The 21,184-nt window shown below is 35.8% G+C and overlaps 1 protein-coding gene across 1 annotated transcript in view; it reads left to right on the top strand.

Annotated features, from left to right (window-relative positions):
* IFT74 (intraflagellar transport 74) overlaps nucleotides 1–21,184 on the top strand; it is a 45,578-nt gene that overhangs the window by 8,891 nt on the left and 15,503 nt on the right. The window contains exons 9-14 of the mRNA XM_083355083.1: nucleotides 6,479–6,617; nucleotides 8,021–8,083; nucleotides 10,756–10,899; nucleotides 12,444–12,484; nucleotides 13,319–13,398; nucleotides 20,099–20,152. Coding sequence (XP_083211209.1) covers nucleotides 6,479–6,617; nucleotides 8,021–8,083; nucleotides 10,756–10,899; nucleotides 12,444–12,484; nucleotides 13,319–13,398; nucleotides 20,099–20,152 — 521 coding nt within the window. The remainder of the gene's footprint in view (nucleotides 1–6,478; nucleotides 6,618–8,020; nucleotides 8,084–10,755; nucleotides 10,900–12,443; nucleotides 12,485–13,318; nucleotides 13,399–20,098; nucleotides 20,153–21,184) is intronic.

Here is a 21,184-nt window from a genome sequence, read left to right as displayed (position 1 = left end):
GGACATACAACAAATAATTGGAATATTGGAACCATCCAGATTATGTGATTAACTGTAGTTTAACAATATGCATGTAAAGATTCTCAGGCCACTTTGCAATTTAGCAAATTCAGTTATGTTCTGCTAGGGAAAATATCGTTTCGGTTAGGTAGTGCTGTTAAAATTATTTCAGTATATTTCCTGGTTTAAAATGTAACGAATGACTGAAATCATCAAGTTAGGAAGAGGGAAGGTTGGGAGTAAAACAGCTGTTTATGAAAATAGTGTGTAGTTGGCCATTCCAGACACATGAGAGAAAAAGGCAGCTATCAGTCCTCTACAGGTAAAAAAATAAAATAAAAAACAGAATTCAACCCTGCATTATGCATGTATGCATCTGCCCATCTATCTGAATGGCAACTTTTTAGTTTGATAGAAGCTGCTCTTTGTCTCAGTTAGGTGGCTTGAAGCTTCGTATAGTCTAGTAGATTTCTATGAATGTGCCAAGATGCAGATAGAATATTGCAGGCGTTTGAGGGCAACCTTGACCTAAGCTATTCTTAAATCCAACGCAATATATTAGAAAGGTTTTAATTTGTGTGAATGTAGAACAGTCAGTTTTTATGTTTAAAAATATTCAGTGCTTCATAATCCATGTAAGTGAATTATATCATTTTTGACATTTTTTTCTGAAACAATATACCCCCATATATACACTTAATTGTTTATTTAAACTGAAGTGTACCTGAATATGCTGATTCATTTGTATAATTATAGGTTGTGCCATTGATATTACTAATAAAAGGAAAAGGTGACAGAGTTGTTCCAGATGTTCCCATTTGTTTACAATTTAATATACCGGTATTTGTTGTCTCGATAGGATAGTTTTTCAGAGTAACGGGAATAGGACACGTAGCATTGTTCTCATTTTCTGTAAATATAACCAGTATCAGTGTTAAAATGTTTGGCCTGCACTCTTACTCCAAGCTAAACTTTTTAAATTAAATATATAAATTTAAAATTATTTTTTGTAACTTTATAAATTTTAAAAAAGATGAGTTAGCACAATAGGGGTGACAGAGTGAAGCAAAAGAAATAGTATCTAGCATAATAAGCCTACATGAATTTATATTCATTTTAATCTAACAGAAAAGAAAGCCAGCATAACAAACAGACAAAACCAACAGTCTTCTAGGACAATTAACCAGCTAAACATATCAATAGAAAATAATTAGCATTCATGCACGGAAAGCAAACTTCATCTGAGAACTTCAAGAAACACTGTCCAGGTTTACTGCTCTTATGCATTAACAACTGGTCTGCATGCATCAAAAGAATTTCATAGATAAATGCCACTTTCTTGGTGCCAAGATTAGTAAATAGCTCATTCAAAGCAAAGCTGTATTCCAATACTGTTGGCCTCAGTAATGGAATATTTCATCAGATAGTCATCCAGAAGATGTTAAAATTGAAAATCAATTCTAGTAATGCATATCCCAAAAACTAGACATCCAAGGAAAACAAATTCTATGAATTGTATTCATATTCATACAAATTGTATGAATATGTTTTAATGGTATCATTATAAAACTGAATGATATACTGTATATTATTGTGTTAGTTATCTGTTTAAATGGCCTTAATTGCTCTCCTAGAAGGATATTCTTTAGAACTCATAGTGACTCACTTATAAGCAGATACCTAAATGTAGGATTACCAGGTCAGAGTTGGAAAACTCTGAAAAACTACCAGATGACAGCAATTAAAGTTCTCTGTATGCTATCATCTAGTGGTCCCCTTGATTTTTTTGCAGCTCAGATCTGGTAGATAGCCCTAGATGAAGTATGCAAAGTTATTGTACTGAAATACATTATTCTGAATACATTTCTGGTTCACTGTGCAAATCTTTTTTCTAACCCACTTGGCTAAACAGATAACTTTTCAATTTGCTATTTTGAATACTTTAAAATATGAGGGCTATATTTAGTTTCAAATCCAGATGTTAACCAGTTGAATAAACCATGCTTCGTATGTGATTGGAATGAGCCCAAACCAGACCTTTCAGCATTAGGCAAAGAACCTTGTCAATATGTAGTTTCATGTTCAAAGATACTAGCTGTGTATAAATTACTTCATGATTAAAAACAAACTCGGTTATATAAGCCAATTTTACAATCCAATTGTTTGGAAATCATATTAATGTTGTACATAAGCCAAGTTCTCTTAGGCTGTTCCAATATAGAGTTTTCTTTTATGGTTTTTGGCTCCCAAATTAGGAATTTCAGAAAGCAATTCTGGAATTACTTTTAGAAATAGAAAAATAATCAAGACTAAATATATCTTGACCTACCCATTATCACAGTAGAGTTATTCAGCCAATGCTGTAAACTAAGAAGGTCACATGAACAAGTCCACCTACTTCCATTTAATTTAATACATATTGAATTAAATGTTCTCTTAACATCAAAATTTTTTAGAAAATTATTTTGTAGGTTTATAACTTTCAACTTGTTTAGCACTGCAAATATATCAGAATTTAATTGTGTAATTTTGTTATTTTGTAGATTCAGAATCTGCAATTCATTTAAACCAGCAAATGCTGCTTTTTCAACTGTTTCGATAGAATTATTACTGACATCAAGAATTTTTAATTGTAAAAGCTTTTCAAAGCTGTAATTAGAAACAACAACAATAGAGTTGTTGTTCAAATACAGTTCTGTGAGATTACTGTACTGGCAAAGTGTTTCTTTGTCATTGTTGTCTAAAGTAATATGATTGCAACTAAGATATAACACAGAAATGTCTTTGATTAGGCTAGAAGGAACAGAAGAATGGTTTTTTGCCACTTCCTGGCAGTTTACCTGTTAAACAGAGAGAAAAAACAGTTATGAAAATATCATAAGAAATTATTTACAAAAATCTTTTACAAATCTGTATACTATTCGTTGTTTAAAAAGTTCAGTTCAAACAGAAATTCATGTAGTTTAGATAATAAAATAAAGAGCAATGTGACAACCAAATCCCATAAGATGTAGAAAAGTAGCAGCAGAGAACAGCAAAATAAACACTACCCAAATCAGAAACAAAGCAATGTATGCTGCTTCTAGTTAGGAATATTTTCATTCCGTATACAAGAAAGAAGTTGGTCATGAATATTGATTCTGAATACTTTAAAATTTCAATACTTCAAGTCTGAAATAGGTTTAAAAAGCTTTCTGTAAAGGAGTAGGAAGCATGACGCATGTGACATTTCCATGTAACCTAGACTGAAAATTATCTTTTGGCATAAGAGGCTGTTTCATACTAACCATCTCTAGAGCTGCCAAAGGATGCAAGTGACACCACGTGTTTACATATACATCATACCAACAGTGTGACAATTTTAAATATTTAAATATTTGCATCACACATCATGATGCAACTATTGCAAATTGCATAAACTAGGGATGCTTCTTCGTTTTTTTAGCGTAGGTCAAATGTTGTCTATAATAGCATCTTCTGCAATAAATGCATCATAACCCAGATGTGTTTATTATGTCATTGTGGTTTGTAATGGACAATGTGTATGCAGCAGAGCATGATACTTGAAGGAATTGAATCTGAATATTAAAAAATGTACAGGGCTATATTGAATCTCTAATCTGTTTAAGAATAAATATTCTTTAACAGGGTTTTAGTTTTAGCATTCTGAAGAAGCATTCCTTATTTTTAGTCTGGAATGTGTGACATGCTCTGGGCATATATATGTGCAAGAGTAGTGGAATAACTGATAGCATTAATAGAAATATGTGATCATTATATTTTATAAATATCACAAGTTTATACATGTTCTAAAACATATTTTAAAAGAAACTGCATGACATTAAAAAACCTTTATTATTGGATCTAATTCTCATTCTTATCTAATTAGAAATTGGGAACTAACAGCTTCTTTAACAAGTGGCTAAAGAATGATAACTGTATTTAGTTTCAATACTTACAGTTTGAGAAGTATCACTGCATTCAGTACTGACTGGATGAAGAAAGAGAGCTGCAACCAGTATCAGGAGCCAAGCAAGCTTCATATTCAAAATCTGTTAATTTTTGATATAATTCAAACAGTAACAAGAACTGAGGATTTAACACAGGGAACTAAGGAGCTATTATTATTTGTTCTTCTTTGGCTCACGATTTGTGGCCATAGAATGCATCAAAGTCAATTGCAGAGCAAAATAAATGAATAGAATCCTTGGAGCTGAATTAAAATATTGAAATTGAAGTAATATTGTTTTCACCCCTAAATTCGCCCCATCTAATGACCTGTGTATGGAAGAAACTTTTATTCTGATTTTCTAAAAGATGACTGCATGATGTAGGGAAAAACACACACATACCCAGATAACATACCCAGAGAGAGACAGTAATCCTTCATACTCCCATATTTAAAATTCTGCTTTTTTTGTTTGGAATAATAATATACGGAAACTTGCAAAGGTGACTGACAAATAACCCCATGCAGAATACATATGTGGGAGGCTGCATCCTGGTCTTTATTTCTCAATAATGTAGAACTTTCTAAGTCATCTGGTTCTCTCTCCAATTTTGGTGTGGTTTTCTGATAGAAAATGTGACTAGGTAGGGGAAAGGCTGTGAAACGTGCCCCACCATGTTTCAAAGTAGATATGATTTTCTCTCTTAAAGCCTCTCTAGCTGGCAGCCAAACAGCAATTACTTTTTTTTAAGAATTCAAATGTTACGTGCCAAGTCCACTTGCTAAAGGTACGAGCTCTTCACTTCAGAAAAAAATGCATTGCTTCAGCTAAATAATATTGTTGTAGATTTTTATAAAGTACAAAAAGCTACAAATATTTTCTAAATGGAACTTCAATAATTGTAGAGCAAATTTAAACCATCCTGAGAGCTTTGCTTCTTCTTGCTCCCAACTGAGCTCTAAAATGGTTCCACTTTAAAGGGCAGCACAAAGCAGAGTCATATCTCCTTGTCGTGATGCAGTTTATGTCACCATTCTTTACAAAGAAAACTGCATAAATCTCTCAAGGATTGGTAAAAAAAAATACAGCTAATAAGGTGTTTATTTGATACAGTGCAGTAGCCAGAGGGGGGGGGGAAACCAAGGTTGCGGTGAAGTTTCGTGGTGAAAGCATCTCTCAATCTTATCTTCAGCCATATTTTTTTAAAAAAATAAAGTATATGTTATTTCTCAAGGTTTCCTATTTATTGCCAAAACAATCTTTGTTAACCTTTTAGGTTGTTTAAAAACAAAGTACAGCTTCAAGGTAACAGTAGAGTTAAATATGACTTCTCACAAAACATTAATCGTTCAGAATCTTTTCTGAATTTCATAAGGAAATCAGAACCAGACAGTATATATATATATTCCAAACTCTTGGATTATGAATCAAACTTTGGTATCACACAACTATACAGTGATTTATATGCATATATCATACCTTTTTAATTTTTCTCCGGAAAATCATGCTTGCATGTTTTCCTGTGATTGAAAAAGAAGAGATGAAAAGTGCAATGTTTCTGCACTTGGTCACAACCTTTGTACCCAATTAACAGGGAGGAAGTTTAAAATAAAGTGCAGGACACCTTTAGCAAAAGATTGACTATTTGTGTTCATCTATGAGTTAGAGGCTTGCAACCAATCAAGAAGACTTTTGAATGTGATCTGTGCAGTTTTATGACATTAAATTGCAAGGTGAGGGAGGAGAAATCTCCAAGAGTTTGCAATAAGGCACGTTTGTATTGGATACAAAGAGCTAAGGCTAGATAGGTTGAGTTCTTCCTTTTTTAATGGGGGTGGGTGGGGGGGTGTTTGGTGATAACTGCCACTAGCAGTAAAAACATCAGTCCTGGCACACAGCATAGCCTATCTATAAATTTTGTTTTTTTAAAGGAAGCAGGCGTATGCTTGATTTTAGATCAAGGGTCAGGAAAAAAGAGCTAACAAATACTAGCTGAGCTACGTAATAAGAGTCTGAACATTGTGAGGAAATGCTGTTTCTCTCATACTTTCTTTAACAGTCAGGTCCTCTTCCCAATCCACCTCAGCAGTTTCAGGGTTTTAGTTAGTGTAAACAAATTGTGGCTTTCATGACTCTTTTTTGTGGTCCCAAGAGAACCCTCCAACTGCATTGTTGAATTTTAATTTCCTGTCACTTTTTTGTGGTAGGAAAGACAAAATCCCAAAACAGGTATAATATTGTTTTTTAAAAAAAAAAAATTAAAAAAAAAACAGCTTGAAACCAAAAAGTCCCCATAGTTGACAATGGCATTTCTATGTGTTCCTAACAAAACTATACGAATATATCCATGAAGTTAGTAGAACTTGAATTCAGCTCAAGGAAGGCTTTACTTTTTGTTGTTATTGCTTTGTTTTTCCTTTCACTCTCTTTAGTGTAAAAAATTACTGGTGTTCTAAATTTAAAAATAATTAGGATGCCAAAAGAAATGTTGGATTGGGTTTTACAAAATATTTATTTGTGTGATGCAGCAAAGAAAAACTAATTCAAGCTGTGGAAGATGATATCCGGCAGGAAAAACAAGCAGCAGAAAATATAATTAAAAATATGTCGGAAGAAGATCAAACCAAATACATAGAAATGAAAATGGCAAATGAAAAAGTCTTGCAGGTAGTTTTTGATATTTCGCTAAATTACAGTTTGATATGTGCCAGAATAATTTTGGACCAAAGAAATGGGGAAAAAAATTCCAGAAGCTTCAGTCAACATATCAAGGGAAATATCTTCCAGCCAAATCTAATATTTTAACCTCTTAAAGGTTGAATGGGTGTGATGAACTCTTTACCGCAGAAATCATGTTATAGAATCTACCAACCTCTTTTTCTTTATTATAGCTTTAGTTCTCCAGTTTCTTACCAGAAGCATGGTAAGCATTGCAAGAGTCATGTGCACATTAAGCACGCGTGGTTGTTTAGTATGCTGCGTAGCATGTCTTTGTAGGATAAAACTCCATGAAGGAATGAAAGATTTAATTGACCTTATTCAAGAAAAAATAAATTGTTCAGAACAAGATAATTGAATCCAAGGTTTAAAAGAGAAAACCTATTTAACACCAGAAAATTTACATTACGTCACATTTTGAAACACGAGCTATAATCTAATTTTGCTCGAGTGAGTTGGAAATGGTGGCAACTAAATAATTCAAATCCTAACTGAGGACCTAAGAACGATGATGATCATGTTACCTCGTTTCCCTGAAAATAAGACCCAGTCTTTTTGTCTTTTTTTGCCTCCAAAAAAGGCACCAGGTCTTATTTTGGGGGGATGTCTTTTCCACCGTGAGGTGAGACCAACAGCCCTACTCAGCTGGCCCATTTCTTCTGCGGCCAAAGGAAATGCCTCTGCAGCAGAGAATAGTTCTGGATTGACGCGTGCGGCGCCCCCGGCTGTATCTTACCAGCCGATTGAATCTGTAGCTCAGGTCTCAGCTGCAGAGGCCTTTCCGGAAGGCCTCTGACAGTGAAATGTAGGCCAGGGCAAATCCGGAGCTCCATTCTCAACTGCATAGGCATTTCCTGAAGGCCTCTGACGGCGAAATGCAACCAGGGGGTACCACAGAAGATGTGGGCCAGCGAGGCAAGGCGGGTGTCGATTCATGAGAGGCCTGGTTGCAACGGTAAGCTAGGGTGCAGGGCGCATGGGGCAGCACCACCCCCCACTCTAGCTTGATTTTTAGGCGTGCGCCTCATTACAAAAATAGGGCTTATTTTTTGGGTAGGGCTTATATTAGGCCCACCCCCAAAAATCAAGCTAGGGATTATTTTCGGGATAGGTCTTATTTTTGGGAAAACACGGTAGTGATAACATTATGATTAAACTCTTCAAAGAAATGGGCGACATACTTATCAAGCATAAGATTGGATGCCTTGAGGTTGAATTTGACCACAGCTGCGCATTTATATAGGATAGGGCCATGGTTGGACTACCCATGAAACCTTAATTTTAAGTTTCTTTCAAGCACTAAGTCTCTTTTAACAGTTTTTATTATATGAAAATCATACTTCCTTTCCTAGGAATTGGCCTCTTTACAACAAGAAATGGATGCTGTGAATATGAAAGAACAAACTCTGGAAGCTGTATGTATTTTCCTATTCTCAAATTCATTACATAATGGAAAGATAAGGTTGAAAGAGAAGACTCATAAATAACTGTCTTACGTACAATTAAAAATAAAGTCAAAATCCCTGGCTAGTATCATTTTAGCTGTTTGTTATCTTTACGATACTGATTATCAATTGATGGTTGCCACTGTAGTATAGAATAAAAGTAGAGAACTTTTTTCTGGTCCGTGGATCACACACTTTTTTTTTCGTGCTAGGGACTCTCATATCCAGTACTATGGTGATCTCACCAGATATCTCAATATGAAATGTCATTACTCTTTTTCCAATGCACCCTTGTTGCTACTTTGTTGTGCTGTTTGTAATCAGTCTGTTCAATCTTCTTAGAGCAGATAACTGGTGGTCCACTGTTTCTTTGGCTTCTTTGCAGAGGCAGCATTTGCTGTCTGCTGCTGTCTTCTCAATTCTGTCTTCGTATGCATTTGTTTTTAAGGCTTGTTCTTGTGCAGCCAAAATTAACCCTTCTCTGCTCTTGTTGTTTGTTGTTGGCTGCGAAGTCGTGTCCATCGTGACCCCATGGACAACGTTCCTCCAGGCCTTCCTGTCCTCTGCCATCTTCTGGAGTCCATTTAAGCTCACGCCTACTGCTTCAGTGACTCCATCCAGCCACCTCATTCTGCTCTTAGCCGTTGCCAAATCTTGTTATCTGCTTTGCCTGCTAGGTTTTTTCCCCCTTTGGGAAAAAGGGGGGGCATGTAATACTCTGCAAGATTTCTTTCCTATTTTTCATTTGGACTTTCTTGGAGGTTGGTTTGGTCTCTCCAATATTCAGTAAGCTTTCCTGATGTACTAGCTTCGATGCATCTTCTTCATTATCCTTCCGGTCTCCTTTTTTCTTCTTCTATCTGGTGTACTTGCAGCTTTCCAACCCATCTATCTTCCTTGAGTAATAGAGCCTCTAAACACTGTGTGAATGAAGGGCTAATTCATTCTCATTATTTTTCTGGTTTTCCTATCCAGGGCTTTTATTCTGCTTGAGTCAAATCCATTACTCCATTTGCATATCTAATATTATAATGGGTGATCTCACAAGCAGTTAGGTGTTTAAACTTCATTTGGCTTTGTTTATCCACCTTGGGAAGGATTAGATAAACGGATAAACAAAGCCAAATCTAGTTTAAACACCTGATTGCTTGTGGATAGGTAGATCTAAAAAATGGATATTGTTTTTCAGTGGTGTTAAAAGTATTGTCCCAAGATGTAAACTGTTCCAGTTAAAGCTGCCTTTTGCAACTGGCTGAAGTTGATTTTGTAAATGTCAGTGGTGTTCATGGGGCTTCCGACGTTTAGGGATGGCACCCAAAGCGCCTATTACTATTGGTATTATTCTTGCTTTCTTTTGGCATAGTCATTCCACTTCTACTTGGAGGTCTTTGTGTTTTGTGATTTTCTCCATTTCTTCTATTCTGTTGTATTATTACGATTTGTCACACAGTTGGCAAGGTATTTAGAATGTATTTTGCATTTTTATTTATCAAGTTCTTCCCAAGAACCTGGGATAAGCAGATGATATTAAATTATTGATCCTGTTATCCTCTTCTTAGCAATTTTTAACATAAAATACTGGAAAGGATATTATTTCCTGAAGGAAAATTACCACTATTTGCTTCCTCTGTTATGTAACACACTACAGTAAACCACGTCGCCGTATTCACATATTATATAGCATAATGAGTGAATTTAACCATTGGGGCTTGTAAACCCATGCAGTGGTGTTTTATTCAATAAATAAAAGTTAAGAAAACTATTATAAAGTGGGAACTTTTAAGTATGTTCTTACCATTCAGTGTATAATGTTAAACCACAGTATCTGTAATATAACACGCTTTATACTAACCAACAGAGCTTCTAGGTTACTTTCTAAATACTTGTTATCCAAAGTTTAATCACTCCCACAATGTGTGTGTGTTTGTGTGCGTGTGTATGCGCGTGTGTATCAACTGTTTTATGAATTTTCCCATTTGATATTCTGTTACAGGGGTGTCAAACTCGTAACGTCACATGACATGTTGCAACGTATCGCGATTTTTTTCCATTGCCGGCAATGGGGTGGGCACGGTTTTGCTATGATGCATCCAGCCCACAGGCTGGCAGTTTGACACCCCTGTTCTATTAAAAAGTTAGTATTATGACCTTTAAAAGGTTAAAGGTCATAACTTTGATAATACTTTAACTTCCTTAGTTTCAGAATCCCACCAGAAACTAATTTTGACAGCTGTTTTTATTACCTTGTAGTTTTTACATATTAGCAATTACATATAATTGGATAATACATATGTTCTTAAATCAAGAATGGTTAAGGAAGCTTAGAAGTAGATGTGAAATAAAAAATGGATAGAAATGTTAATTAACACTGTATATCTGTGTATGTGAAGATAGAGAATGGCTTTGTTTTAACTGTTTAGAAGTATTTAGGAGTCATAATATATGAATCAGTGAACATATATAATGAATGTATGTGCAGAATACTTAGTTTTAGCAGGAACTTTCCTATGCTACTCTCTAGTTGCTGTTTATCCACAAGATAATGTGGCTTGTGGGCCAAAACTGATTCATTGTCCCTGGTCTTTACTTTCTGTTTCAGTTGTATAAATACAAAATACCGTATGCATGTATTCTGTCTTTAGGAAATTACTCACTCCCAAATTAAACAAGAGGCCTTACAGCTGTACGAAAAGCTCCATGGTCTTGAGGAACATAGAGATCAAATGATTGCAGAGGACAAGAACATGGGATCTCCCCAGGAGGAAAGAGAAAGACTATTAAAGCAGGTAAAAAAATATTGAAAAAAGGTTACTTTGTAATATTTATAAAGCTCAGTTAACAGGTAGAAATAAACGGCTAGAGCAGAGGTGCCCAACGTTTTGGGCACCAGGGACCGGTTCCATGGAGAGAGGTTTTCCCGCGGACCAGAGGGTGTGTGGTTTTGTCTGTTGCCTGCATCTCACTTGTTTGTGCAGAGCAGTTGCTGGCACGCCGCAGCCTGGTACTGGTCCACAGACCGGGGGGGGGGGGGGTAGGTGGGACCCCTGGGCTAGAGTACTTACATATTGTGTTAATGTAGAAAAGCCACACTTATTTTCACTTTCACAAGATACCATCACGACTCTAGGCCAGCAGCTGTAATGATTGGAACTTGGTGACCTTAACCAACAGAGCTAACTGTGAGAGCACATTTATGTAAAGGGACTTTATTTCTGCAGTTTGGAAGGAGACATGTTGATTGTGGCTCAGTATTCACATATCATAAAAGAATTGGGAAGACAATAAATAAGTATCTCTATTTTACACAATTTTATTTTCCCTTCTCTGATATACTGAACTAAGCCTGTAAGGTAATAAATGAATCACAATTAGATGGCTGAAAAACACCACGCGTATAACTAAAATATTATGAAAACCTGATTTAGTAGGAGTAGATATGAAAAACGTGCTGAGTATAAGTCACCAGTGCAATGTAGCTGACAAAAAATTTAAAATGAATATAGGATATCTCCCCAAATGACACTTGTGCTACTCTGGGATTGGTTCTGTGTCTATTGGATCCCAAGCCGTCATCATCAGTGAATATACTGTATATTTCTAGCAGAATTTGGAGACATTTCTTGCCCTATTGGTAAGACTTAGAATCCAATAGTCATTGACTTACAACCTGTTGCTTAATAACTAGTCAAAGTTAAGATGGACCTCCCTGAGCTACTGACAACCAATTTTCAAAACTACAACAGTTGCATTCCCACCCACCATCATGTGATGATACATTTTGGACGGTTGGCAACCAGTTCATCTTTACAGCAGTTTGCAAGGTCCCACGGTCACATAACTGATTTGCAATGTTTTTTTCCAGTTTCCAGCCTTTACTTTCCAACTGGAGAAAATGGATTCACTTAACAACTGCCATGTTCACTTAATGACCACTGTATTCGCTTAATCACTGTCACACAACAAATGTAGGTCCAGTCACGTGATATACCTTGACTTATGACCGCAATAACTTATGGCTGTAATTCCCAGCTCAGTTGTAATTCCCCTGCTCAATTCCTCAACGTGCCTGGCTGAGGAATTCTGGGAGTTGAAGTCCACAAGTCATAAAAGGGCCAAGTTTGAAGACCCCTGTTGAAAATCAATCTTATCACTTTTTCTAATATACATATATTTGTGATACTGAAAGGTAAGGTGAAAGTATTTTATTAGAGAATACAATTAATATCAGTCTGTTTCTACAGTTAAGCCAGCATTCTTATCATTCTTTCCATAGCAGTAATTTATTTGTGTCACTAAGAAATATGTCACATTGATGTTATCTCTTTTTAAGGTGAAGGAAGACAATCAAGAAATAGCAAGCATGGAGAGGCAGTGAGTGTTTTTCTATATTGCTCCTCCAGTTTTTACGTCTGCTATAAAATCAGTTTAATTTACATCCACGTATTTTTTGTCAGCCACGTTTATTGTACCCGGATTTGTCATCCATGTGTATTGTATCCATTAACTGTAAAAATAAGCAGGGCTATTTTTGTGACCTACTTGTTGAAATATTCTGAAGAATCATATGTGAAAATGCAATTGGAATTAAAGTATCTGATGCCTTAACTAGGTAATACTATAGTAATAAGACAATAGTAATAAGTAATGCAACTGGAGAAGGTCTGAAATAAATATTTGTCCTGTGACATTTTATTGCTTATGAGACATGCTTCATTATCATATGGTTATTCATATTATTCAAAGAAAAATTAAAGGGAAGAGATTTTAAAGATGATACCTGTCATTAAAGGCAGGTATAAACAAAAAAATGCCTTGTATAAATACAATATTACATTTAAATTTACATATGTTAACTAGGTTACTTTAATTAATGTTTTCCGTACATTTTCTCTGAAATCAAACTTAATTTGAGAAAGTGACAGAAAGAAGCATTACTCTGTTGCAACATTATTGTAATGAAATCTTTTAACCAGCAGGGGGACCCATTATTTAACATAAGAAATTCTTATGTTCCTCTACAAAATTAAACTCCTTTAGGTAAAATTGTGTAAACTCAGTTCAAGAATACTCAGAAGCAAAAACAGAAAAAGACAGTGCTGTTTTATTGTTAGTCTGAAAGCTATTTATTCAGTACTTTTTGCTAAAAGCTGGTGTCTGAAGCTTTATATTTATAGCTATCACCATGCACTTGACACATTGTTTTAGGCTAACAGAGATGAAAGAAAAGATCAACCATCTCAATGAAGGAATTCGGCAGCTTGACATGGATTTAGAAGAACACCAAGGTAAAAGAGGGCTTTAAAACCTGACTCTTCAAAACTGTATTTAAATGTTCTAGTTGATTCAGAAATGTGGACTATTTATATTCAGGTAGGGTCTATGAATTCTGAGTAGATACTAACACGTGTTCAAACATGCAAACGACATGATTCTGTACAATCCTTTATTCCACACTCTTATATGATAATTATTTCCATTTGTTATCTTCCTGTAGTTTCCTTCCGCCTCTACCTATTTTTTTACTGCTAAAACAGTGGTCCCTAGCCCCTGGTCCGTGGACCGGGCCCGGGCTCTGGCATGCCCGCAAACAGTCTGCACAAACAAGCAAAGCCCTATCTATGGGATGCAGGCAGCACACAAAACCATGCGCTCTCCGGTCCGCGGAAAAACCTCTCTCCACAGCATGAGTCCCTGGTGCCCAAAAGGTTGGGGACCTCTGTGCTAAAACATCTATAAAAGATGTTTAGTCTAACACAGCTTCATAGTGCATTGCACCTGATGGCTTGTTAGCTGTCTGGAAATATCCCTTTTCTCAAAGGTCTTCGAAGAATGTGTTTCACTGCAAATAAAAAAAAAATGACAGCGTGGCAAAATAAGCCCCCCCCCAAGTTAATTCTCCCTAATGAAAGTTATTCAAATTCTATGGTCATGCACAAAAACTCCAACGTAAGTTAATCCTTGCAACAGATATGGGTGGTCTTCTCACTGCAAAAAAGGTTGTGTAAGCAAAACTATTTGGAAGAATGTGAATGTGGGTAACTCTCTGCATATGTATCATCAAATCTTTGAATCACGTGGAGTTAGGGGGGGAAAGCATTTCAACTAATCATGTAGCCTTTTCCAACCTGGTGCTTTCCAAATCTGAACAGATTATTGTGGGAGTTGTAATCCGGTGACAACCAACGATGCTTCTACGAGGAGGGTACACCTTGGGGTTGCTTTACTGAAACAGTGCCATCTTATGGAACCCCAAAGCCATGCCTTCTCAATGGCAGCAGTTGGGGTCTGGCTCTTTCCTCAAGCTTTTGGGCCAGTTGAGTAGAATTCCCAACTTGAGGAGTTACGGTAAAATCAGCTTTCATCATTTAATGACCTTTTAGGTTTTTTTATGTTTATTGGTTGATTATTTTCCCCCTTTTTTTCTTTTCTTTCTTTTTTAATATGCTATCCAGAACCATGTTATTTGAGTTGGGCGGTCATTTAAATGCCCTTAGATAAATAAAATAAGTACATGCAGTTTTAAGTTTTGCTTTAAAAGGAACTAATTATCTTAATGCTATCTCTTTAGAAGTGTGACTTAATCAGTATTGTTTTTCTTTCTTGATTCTTAAGTTTGAGCATATAATCAGTACTTGATTTTAGCATTCTCATAGTAATTCCCTCATTTTGCTTTTATCTGTTTTATTTTCACACACTTTTTGCATCGTTTTCCTATATTACTTGGATGACTGTAGATGGTAAGAAATTGTTTTACTTTTTATAGCTTGATGTCTGAAGCATAGGAGCTTTTCAAAATAGTCCATTATATTTCTTTATAGCAAAATCATTAATTATCTTTCTTCAGTGGTATTAAAATTATACCAAATTAAGGTTTGGACTGTAGCGACAAAGATATGGCATCAGGATCACGGGAAGTTATAGTACTGTTCTAGTTAGACTGCACCTATAATAATCCTGTGACCCATTCTGGTTACCACAATACAAAAAGGAAAGAATGCAGAGAAGAATAACAAAAATGGTAAGGGGATTGGAGTCTAAATCCCAGGAAGAGCCGCTAAAGGAATTTGGTATGTTTAGCTTTAAAAAGAGAAAAGTAAAAGGAGACAGGATACACACAGAGATGTCACAGAGCAGAGGGTTTGGTCATAGAAGATGAGGAGAAGACAAGAACTAGTGAGTAGAAACTTTGCAGAAAGAAATCCAAAGTTGAAATAAGGACAAATGTCCTCACTATGAAAAGTATTGAATAATGGAATACAGCAGGGGTGTCAAACTCAATTTCATTGAGGGCCACATCAGCATTGCGGTTGCCCTCAGGGGGCCGGGTGGGTGTGGCCAGGGTGGGCATGGCCTACTGGGTGGGCGTGGCTAGAGTGTGTATGGCCTACTGGGTGGACATGGCCAGCTCTACATCATTCACATCAAGGGTGCCTATGGGGGCCTGGGCAGGAGTGGGACAGATTTGAGTGTCTCTGGCAGAAGGAGGGTCTCTGGGCCAGGGCCAAGGCAGTGGGGGCCGTTCCCTCACTGTTTCCAGGATGGCTTCGCGGGCCACATGAAACCACTTCGCGGGCCGGATCTGGCCCCCAGGCCTTGTGTTTGACATGTCTGGAATACAGTATCTCTGCTTCCTTAAGTCATGAATGCTCCATTACTGGAAGTTTTCAAGAAGAGATTAGACAGCCGTTTGTTCAGTCTGGTATGAGGATTCCTGCATCACACAGGGGGTTGTACTAGAAGACCTCCAACTCTGACTTTAGGATTTTGTGATTCAATATAGGCACCATCGATGACCAGATGTTTTCTGCTAATTTGGTCTTCCCACAAAATCCTCTCCAGATCTAGTGGTGGAAATGCTATGCTCTTTCCCACTAACTAGAGGAGTGCTTTATTAGCCAGAGATCACATCGTCTGGCACAAAAATGTGTCTAAATGTTGCAGTCATGTCCACAAATGTTCTTGCAACCATACACAATCTTTTTGAGTTTGATTTAGGAATCCCTTTTCCTAAGTTGTCTTCTCCCACATCTCCATCTCCACCTGCCAACACTCCCATTGTAATTAATCTTAGCTTCACACTAACAAGAGGGATTCTGCCAGGAGCTTCCATTCCTGCTGGCATTGATTTCAGAGTCCTTGAAGGTACTGGGTACTCCCACAATTTCCAGGTTGTAATTCCCCAGAATATTTGCTCTGCTGGTTGGGATTTGTGAAAATTATAGTTTTGAATAGTTTCACAAAGTGTCAGACAGCAAAAGCTATTATAAATTCTCCTGATCATATATCACTGGCTCCTATTTTTCATGGACAATTCACTTTCTTTTATCTGAAATTATTTAAAAGAAATATTTACCCTGCCTTACACATCGTATTGGAAGAAGGGTGTTTTTGTTTCTAAAACACCTGTCAAAGCAAATATCAGTTCTACAAGAAAAAGTCTGTAACTACAATTTTAAACATTTGCCACATATAATTTAGACATTTGCACTGATGGTTATAGTTTCCATTAATATATTACCGAAATATTGAATAGGAAATATATAACCTAGACGTTTGTTTGTTTAAATTTCTACACCCACCCATCTCACCTAAGTGACACGGGTGATTTACAACATATCTAAGACAGACTCATAAACCTTTGTCAGTATAGTGTTATTGATGCAAATGTTCAATATTCTGAGGTTGTCATTTAAAACATCCTATTTTTTATTTAAAAAATCAAAGATTTCTTTTTTGTTTAAGTCCTCAATCTATGTCTCTGTTCATGGTCCTCTGAAAAGCAAATTAGATTTTAAGTTCAGTATTTTTTTTTCCTGTCATGAAAGGAAGAATTGGCCAGAAATAGGACCCTAGCTACCAGGATGTTTTAAAAAATGTGCTCTTAGGACAGTGCAAACATTTCTAATTTATAAACACAAGTAGTGGGAAAGTCATATAATACAGCAGGGAAAGGAGACTGTGGGACTGTCAATTTTAATGTGGTTTATTTTTAGCTTACGCATTCCATGTTTTTCTTTAGGTTTTGAAGCTGTTGTCTATTTGTATTACATGCTTTATTTTAAATTTTTGAATCAGACCTTTTTGTAAGTCAACGGAGATTACAGTTATCATAAATAATGCAAGCATATCATATAAGTATGTTATGGAACAGATATATCTTGTATTAATTCAAATGCATCTTGTTTATCTTTCAGTTTGTCCCCAATGCATCCAACAGGGCTCTTAGTGGTTTACAATAACATTATAGTATTACAAAACATTTGTGGTAAAAAAAAGAGTCCTAAATATACGGTGATTTACTTAATCAATTTTTAAGGTCACCACTCAATGACTAGGCCACTTATAATGGGTTAAAAAAAATAGTGGGTGAAAATATAGGCATAAAAAAAATAATGGGAGGAAATAGATTCAAATATACTACAGCATTGCTAGTGATTAGTGGCCACACACAAATGTAACTCAGAGGCTGCAGGAAGAGCCAGGTCTTAAGTGCCTTCCTAAAGGCATTTAATACAAAATACAAAAACCATACATCATATATCAGTGTCATTTCTTTCACCATTTGTCCTTCAACCTTGTTCCATTTTTAACAGTTTCTAGAAGGCCAATAATATAGAGGCCAACCTGATAGCAACAGGGAGGCTGCTCCATATTACAATTGTGGCCATTAAAAATAGGTTTTTTTGTACCAATAATTTTATTAACCTATTGAAAAACTAATGCAAATTAAATTAAAAGAAAAAGAAAGTGAAAAAGACAAAAGACAAAAACAAATAGAAAGGAAAGAAAAAATAATATTATAGCAAAAAAGAAAATACATAAAGAAATTATTTCTCCCTTTATCACAACAAGTATAGACAATTTCAGTAACTCACCATTTCTTAAAATACCACAAGAGGAAGAAATAATTAAAAAAAATATTAGACTGTGGAATAGGACACTTATTATTCTGAGGTTGAAAGAAAAAGAAGACAGAATATTTTCAAACGGGACTTATTTTATCAGTGGCTGTAGAAACAAGGTATTAGGAATTTAATTTGTATTAGTGAATGATAAACTCAGACAACATGTTTGTTGAATAAGTACTTTTGAATTGTATTAAAAATATTAATAAAAACTTTTTAAAAAATGTTCTCTTCTACCTATCTCTCATCTCTTATCCATAAACAAATCTTTAAAACCTTGTTCAGTCCTGCTCACAAAAATCCATTAAGGGTTTGCAGAGATAACAATTTCTACTTTAACTTTGATCAAATTAAACTCACTTTGTTTTCCTTCCTTTTCCTTTTAACAATCTTGACCTTTATCCCTTCAAATACTATCCTAGAATTTGGTCTTTTTTCATTTTTTTCTTTGTCTCTTCTCACAAAAACCTTCAAAACTTTAATAAGACTCTTTTGTAAATTCAACATAGGAAAGTTATCAAGATTGTTCTCTTGACTTGTTATTTGTTTATCCTCTTTAATAATTATGATGATTTTTATTATTGTTTTTGTAACCTGTCATTTTTAAAACCACTCAATCTCAAGTTTATCCAATAAAACTTGTTCCTATTCCACAACATTTTTTAAACACAGCTTACTTATAATTCTGGGCTTATTTATTTATTTATTTTATTTTATTTTATTTCTATACCGCCCTTCTCCCAAAGGACTCAGGGCGGTGTACAGGGCAATAAAAATACAACATACAAAAATTAAAAATAAGATTAAATTAATCTAGCCCTAACAATAAATAATTAAAAATTAAAAATACCCCAAACCCATTAGACCAGGCCGGCTTGTTCAAATAAGTAAGTTATTGTTATTGTTCACAAATATCCTTCAGTACACTTAGTGTTAAACTATTTTGCTCCATTCTATGTTAGTAAGTCAAATCTAAGTATTATTTTCCTTTAATTGTGATTTTTAGTATCTCCTGGTTCCCTCTAGTGTCCAACCTTCAAAGTCCCATCCTATCACTTTTTTAAGACTTCAAGAGAAATTTCCCATGTAAAGAATTTTTATAATTAATTTCAAAATTTTATTTCAGTCTCCCTTGCCTCTTAATCAATTTATAGATCATTTATAACTGGCCAAAACCAAAATTCTAATCACCCTTTTGCTTTTTATTCCAAATTAATAATAATATTTTTTCTAAGTTCTTAAATTTGTATTTATTTATTTAGTTTTGTTAAGGACTGAAGGAGATTCACCTGGTACTCTAACATAACTTGTTATAAAAATTCCTAGTAACTAAAAAGCAGTTAAAAAGCAATTTCTGAAAGTAATTAAGAAGTGAGGCTCAACGGCTCTGAGGGAGCAAATCGGGAATGATTTGAATTGGGACGCCTATCAACCAGCGGGATTTGGTTAATGATGGCAATGGGAACTGGTGATGACCTATAAAGCCCTAAATGGCATGGGCCCGGATTTTCTAAGGGAACACCTGCTGCCAGCGTCAATTTCCCATTGTCCTGTGCGCTCCCACAGGGAGGGCCTCCTCAGGGTACCACCGGTCAAGGATTGCCGACGGGCGATCCACAGGGGGAGGGCATTCTCTGTGGGCGCGCCTGCCCTATGGAATCAACTGCCAACTGAACTCCGGACTGCCCCCGACCTTCGTTCTTTTCGCCGGGACCTAAAAACCTGGCTCTTTGAGCTATCTGGTCTGGACTGAAGGGTTTAATGTTTTTAAATTGTGATTTAATTTTTGCGGCTAGACTTAATTTAATTTAATTTTAATTTTATATTGGATTGTTTTTAAATTTTGCCTTGTAAACTGCCCTGAGTCCTTTGGGAATAGGGCGGTATATAAACCGAATAAATAAATAAATAAATAAACTACCGGGATTTCCATTGCTAAGGAATAAGATAATGTGACCTTACACTTTGACCGCATCATTTAGTAATGTTACCATCATTAACCAAAGTCTACCTGTACTCTAATCTGTCAATACAAAATAACGGTAGTATTAATTGTTTAATTTTAAATTGTTTTTTGTAGGTGAAAAAAATCTGAAATATAAAGAATTGAAGAAGAGAGAAGAAAGCATGGATAGTAAGTAGATCCATAAACATATATAAAATGCACACGTTGCATTTAGGGCCCTGAAAACATTTGTTTCAATAGATCTACTCAGGAAAAAAATCTTAGCAGTGTTTTGTCCTTGAGTCTCAAGTGAGAACAAAACCGCATCCTCAGTCCCTTGGTCTGAATGCCAGTCTCAATGGTAAGTCCAACTCTTTATGTTTCCCACTTGATGACTGCGTGTATGGCAACACGTAGGGTAAAAATTGGTTCCCACTTGGGTCCTCTGAACTTCAGATAAATTATTGGAAGCTAAAAGTAAACTGAAATCCTTATGTGATGAAAAAATATTTTAAAGGAAAGCAGAAACATTTGGCTAACGAAGGGCACTAATTTCTTAAGTTAATTTCATTTCAGAAATTCTGTAGGTTGTTACTCTGCACGGAGAAATTGACAAGGAAGCCTTTAGTCTATTTTAACAGATCCCTTTTGTGTAAGGAGCTGCTCAGCACCTATAGGAACTACCGAGACACATTTTGGAGGCCCCCGTGAGAAAAGAGCATCCTGCTTCATTCAGTATTGCTAAAGTTCCATGGTCATACCGCAGTTGCACTCTCACGGCTTCCCTCCATATTGAATCTTTGCTTCTGAAAGCTCTCCAGCTATCAGGGAGATGTATGGAGCTTCCAGGCATACTGTGGCTTAGTTAAAAACTCAGGAAAGGATGTTTTCTTCCGTTTAAACAGTCACACAAAATTTGTAAATGTTGGGAGCTATTGCCCAATCTTGGGTGGTGGTGTGGATGACCTCAGTTCTCCTAATTTTTGCTGGAATTGCCACACTTGCTTGGAAGAATTTACAAAATCCAGAAGCCCCTAGTAAAGAATTTCTCTGTTTGAACATTGGTATCCCCCAGGCAGTCTTAAGGTTCAGGATCTTTCATACAGTCTGATATGAATGTACATATGGTTTTATGGATCGTCATCAACATTTCCAATTGGATTCAGAAACAGTATTGTAGCCGGTGAAGCTATTGTTAGAAAAAAGTCAATCAATAAGGGA

This window comes from Vipera ursinii, assembly GCF_947247035.1.
Source record: "Vipera ursinii genome assembly, chromosome: 2".
In the NCBI taxonomy this organism is placed as follows: domain Eukaryota; kingdom Metazoa; phylum Chordata; class Lepidosauria; order Squamata; family Viperidae; genus Vipera; species Vipera ursinii.
Note: the sequence above shows the minus strand (reverse complement) of the source record. Positions and strands in the feature narration are given on the sequence as shown.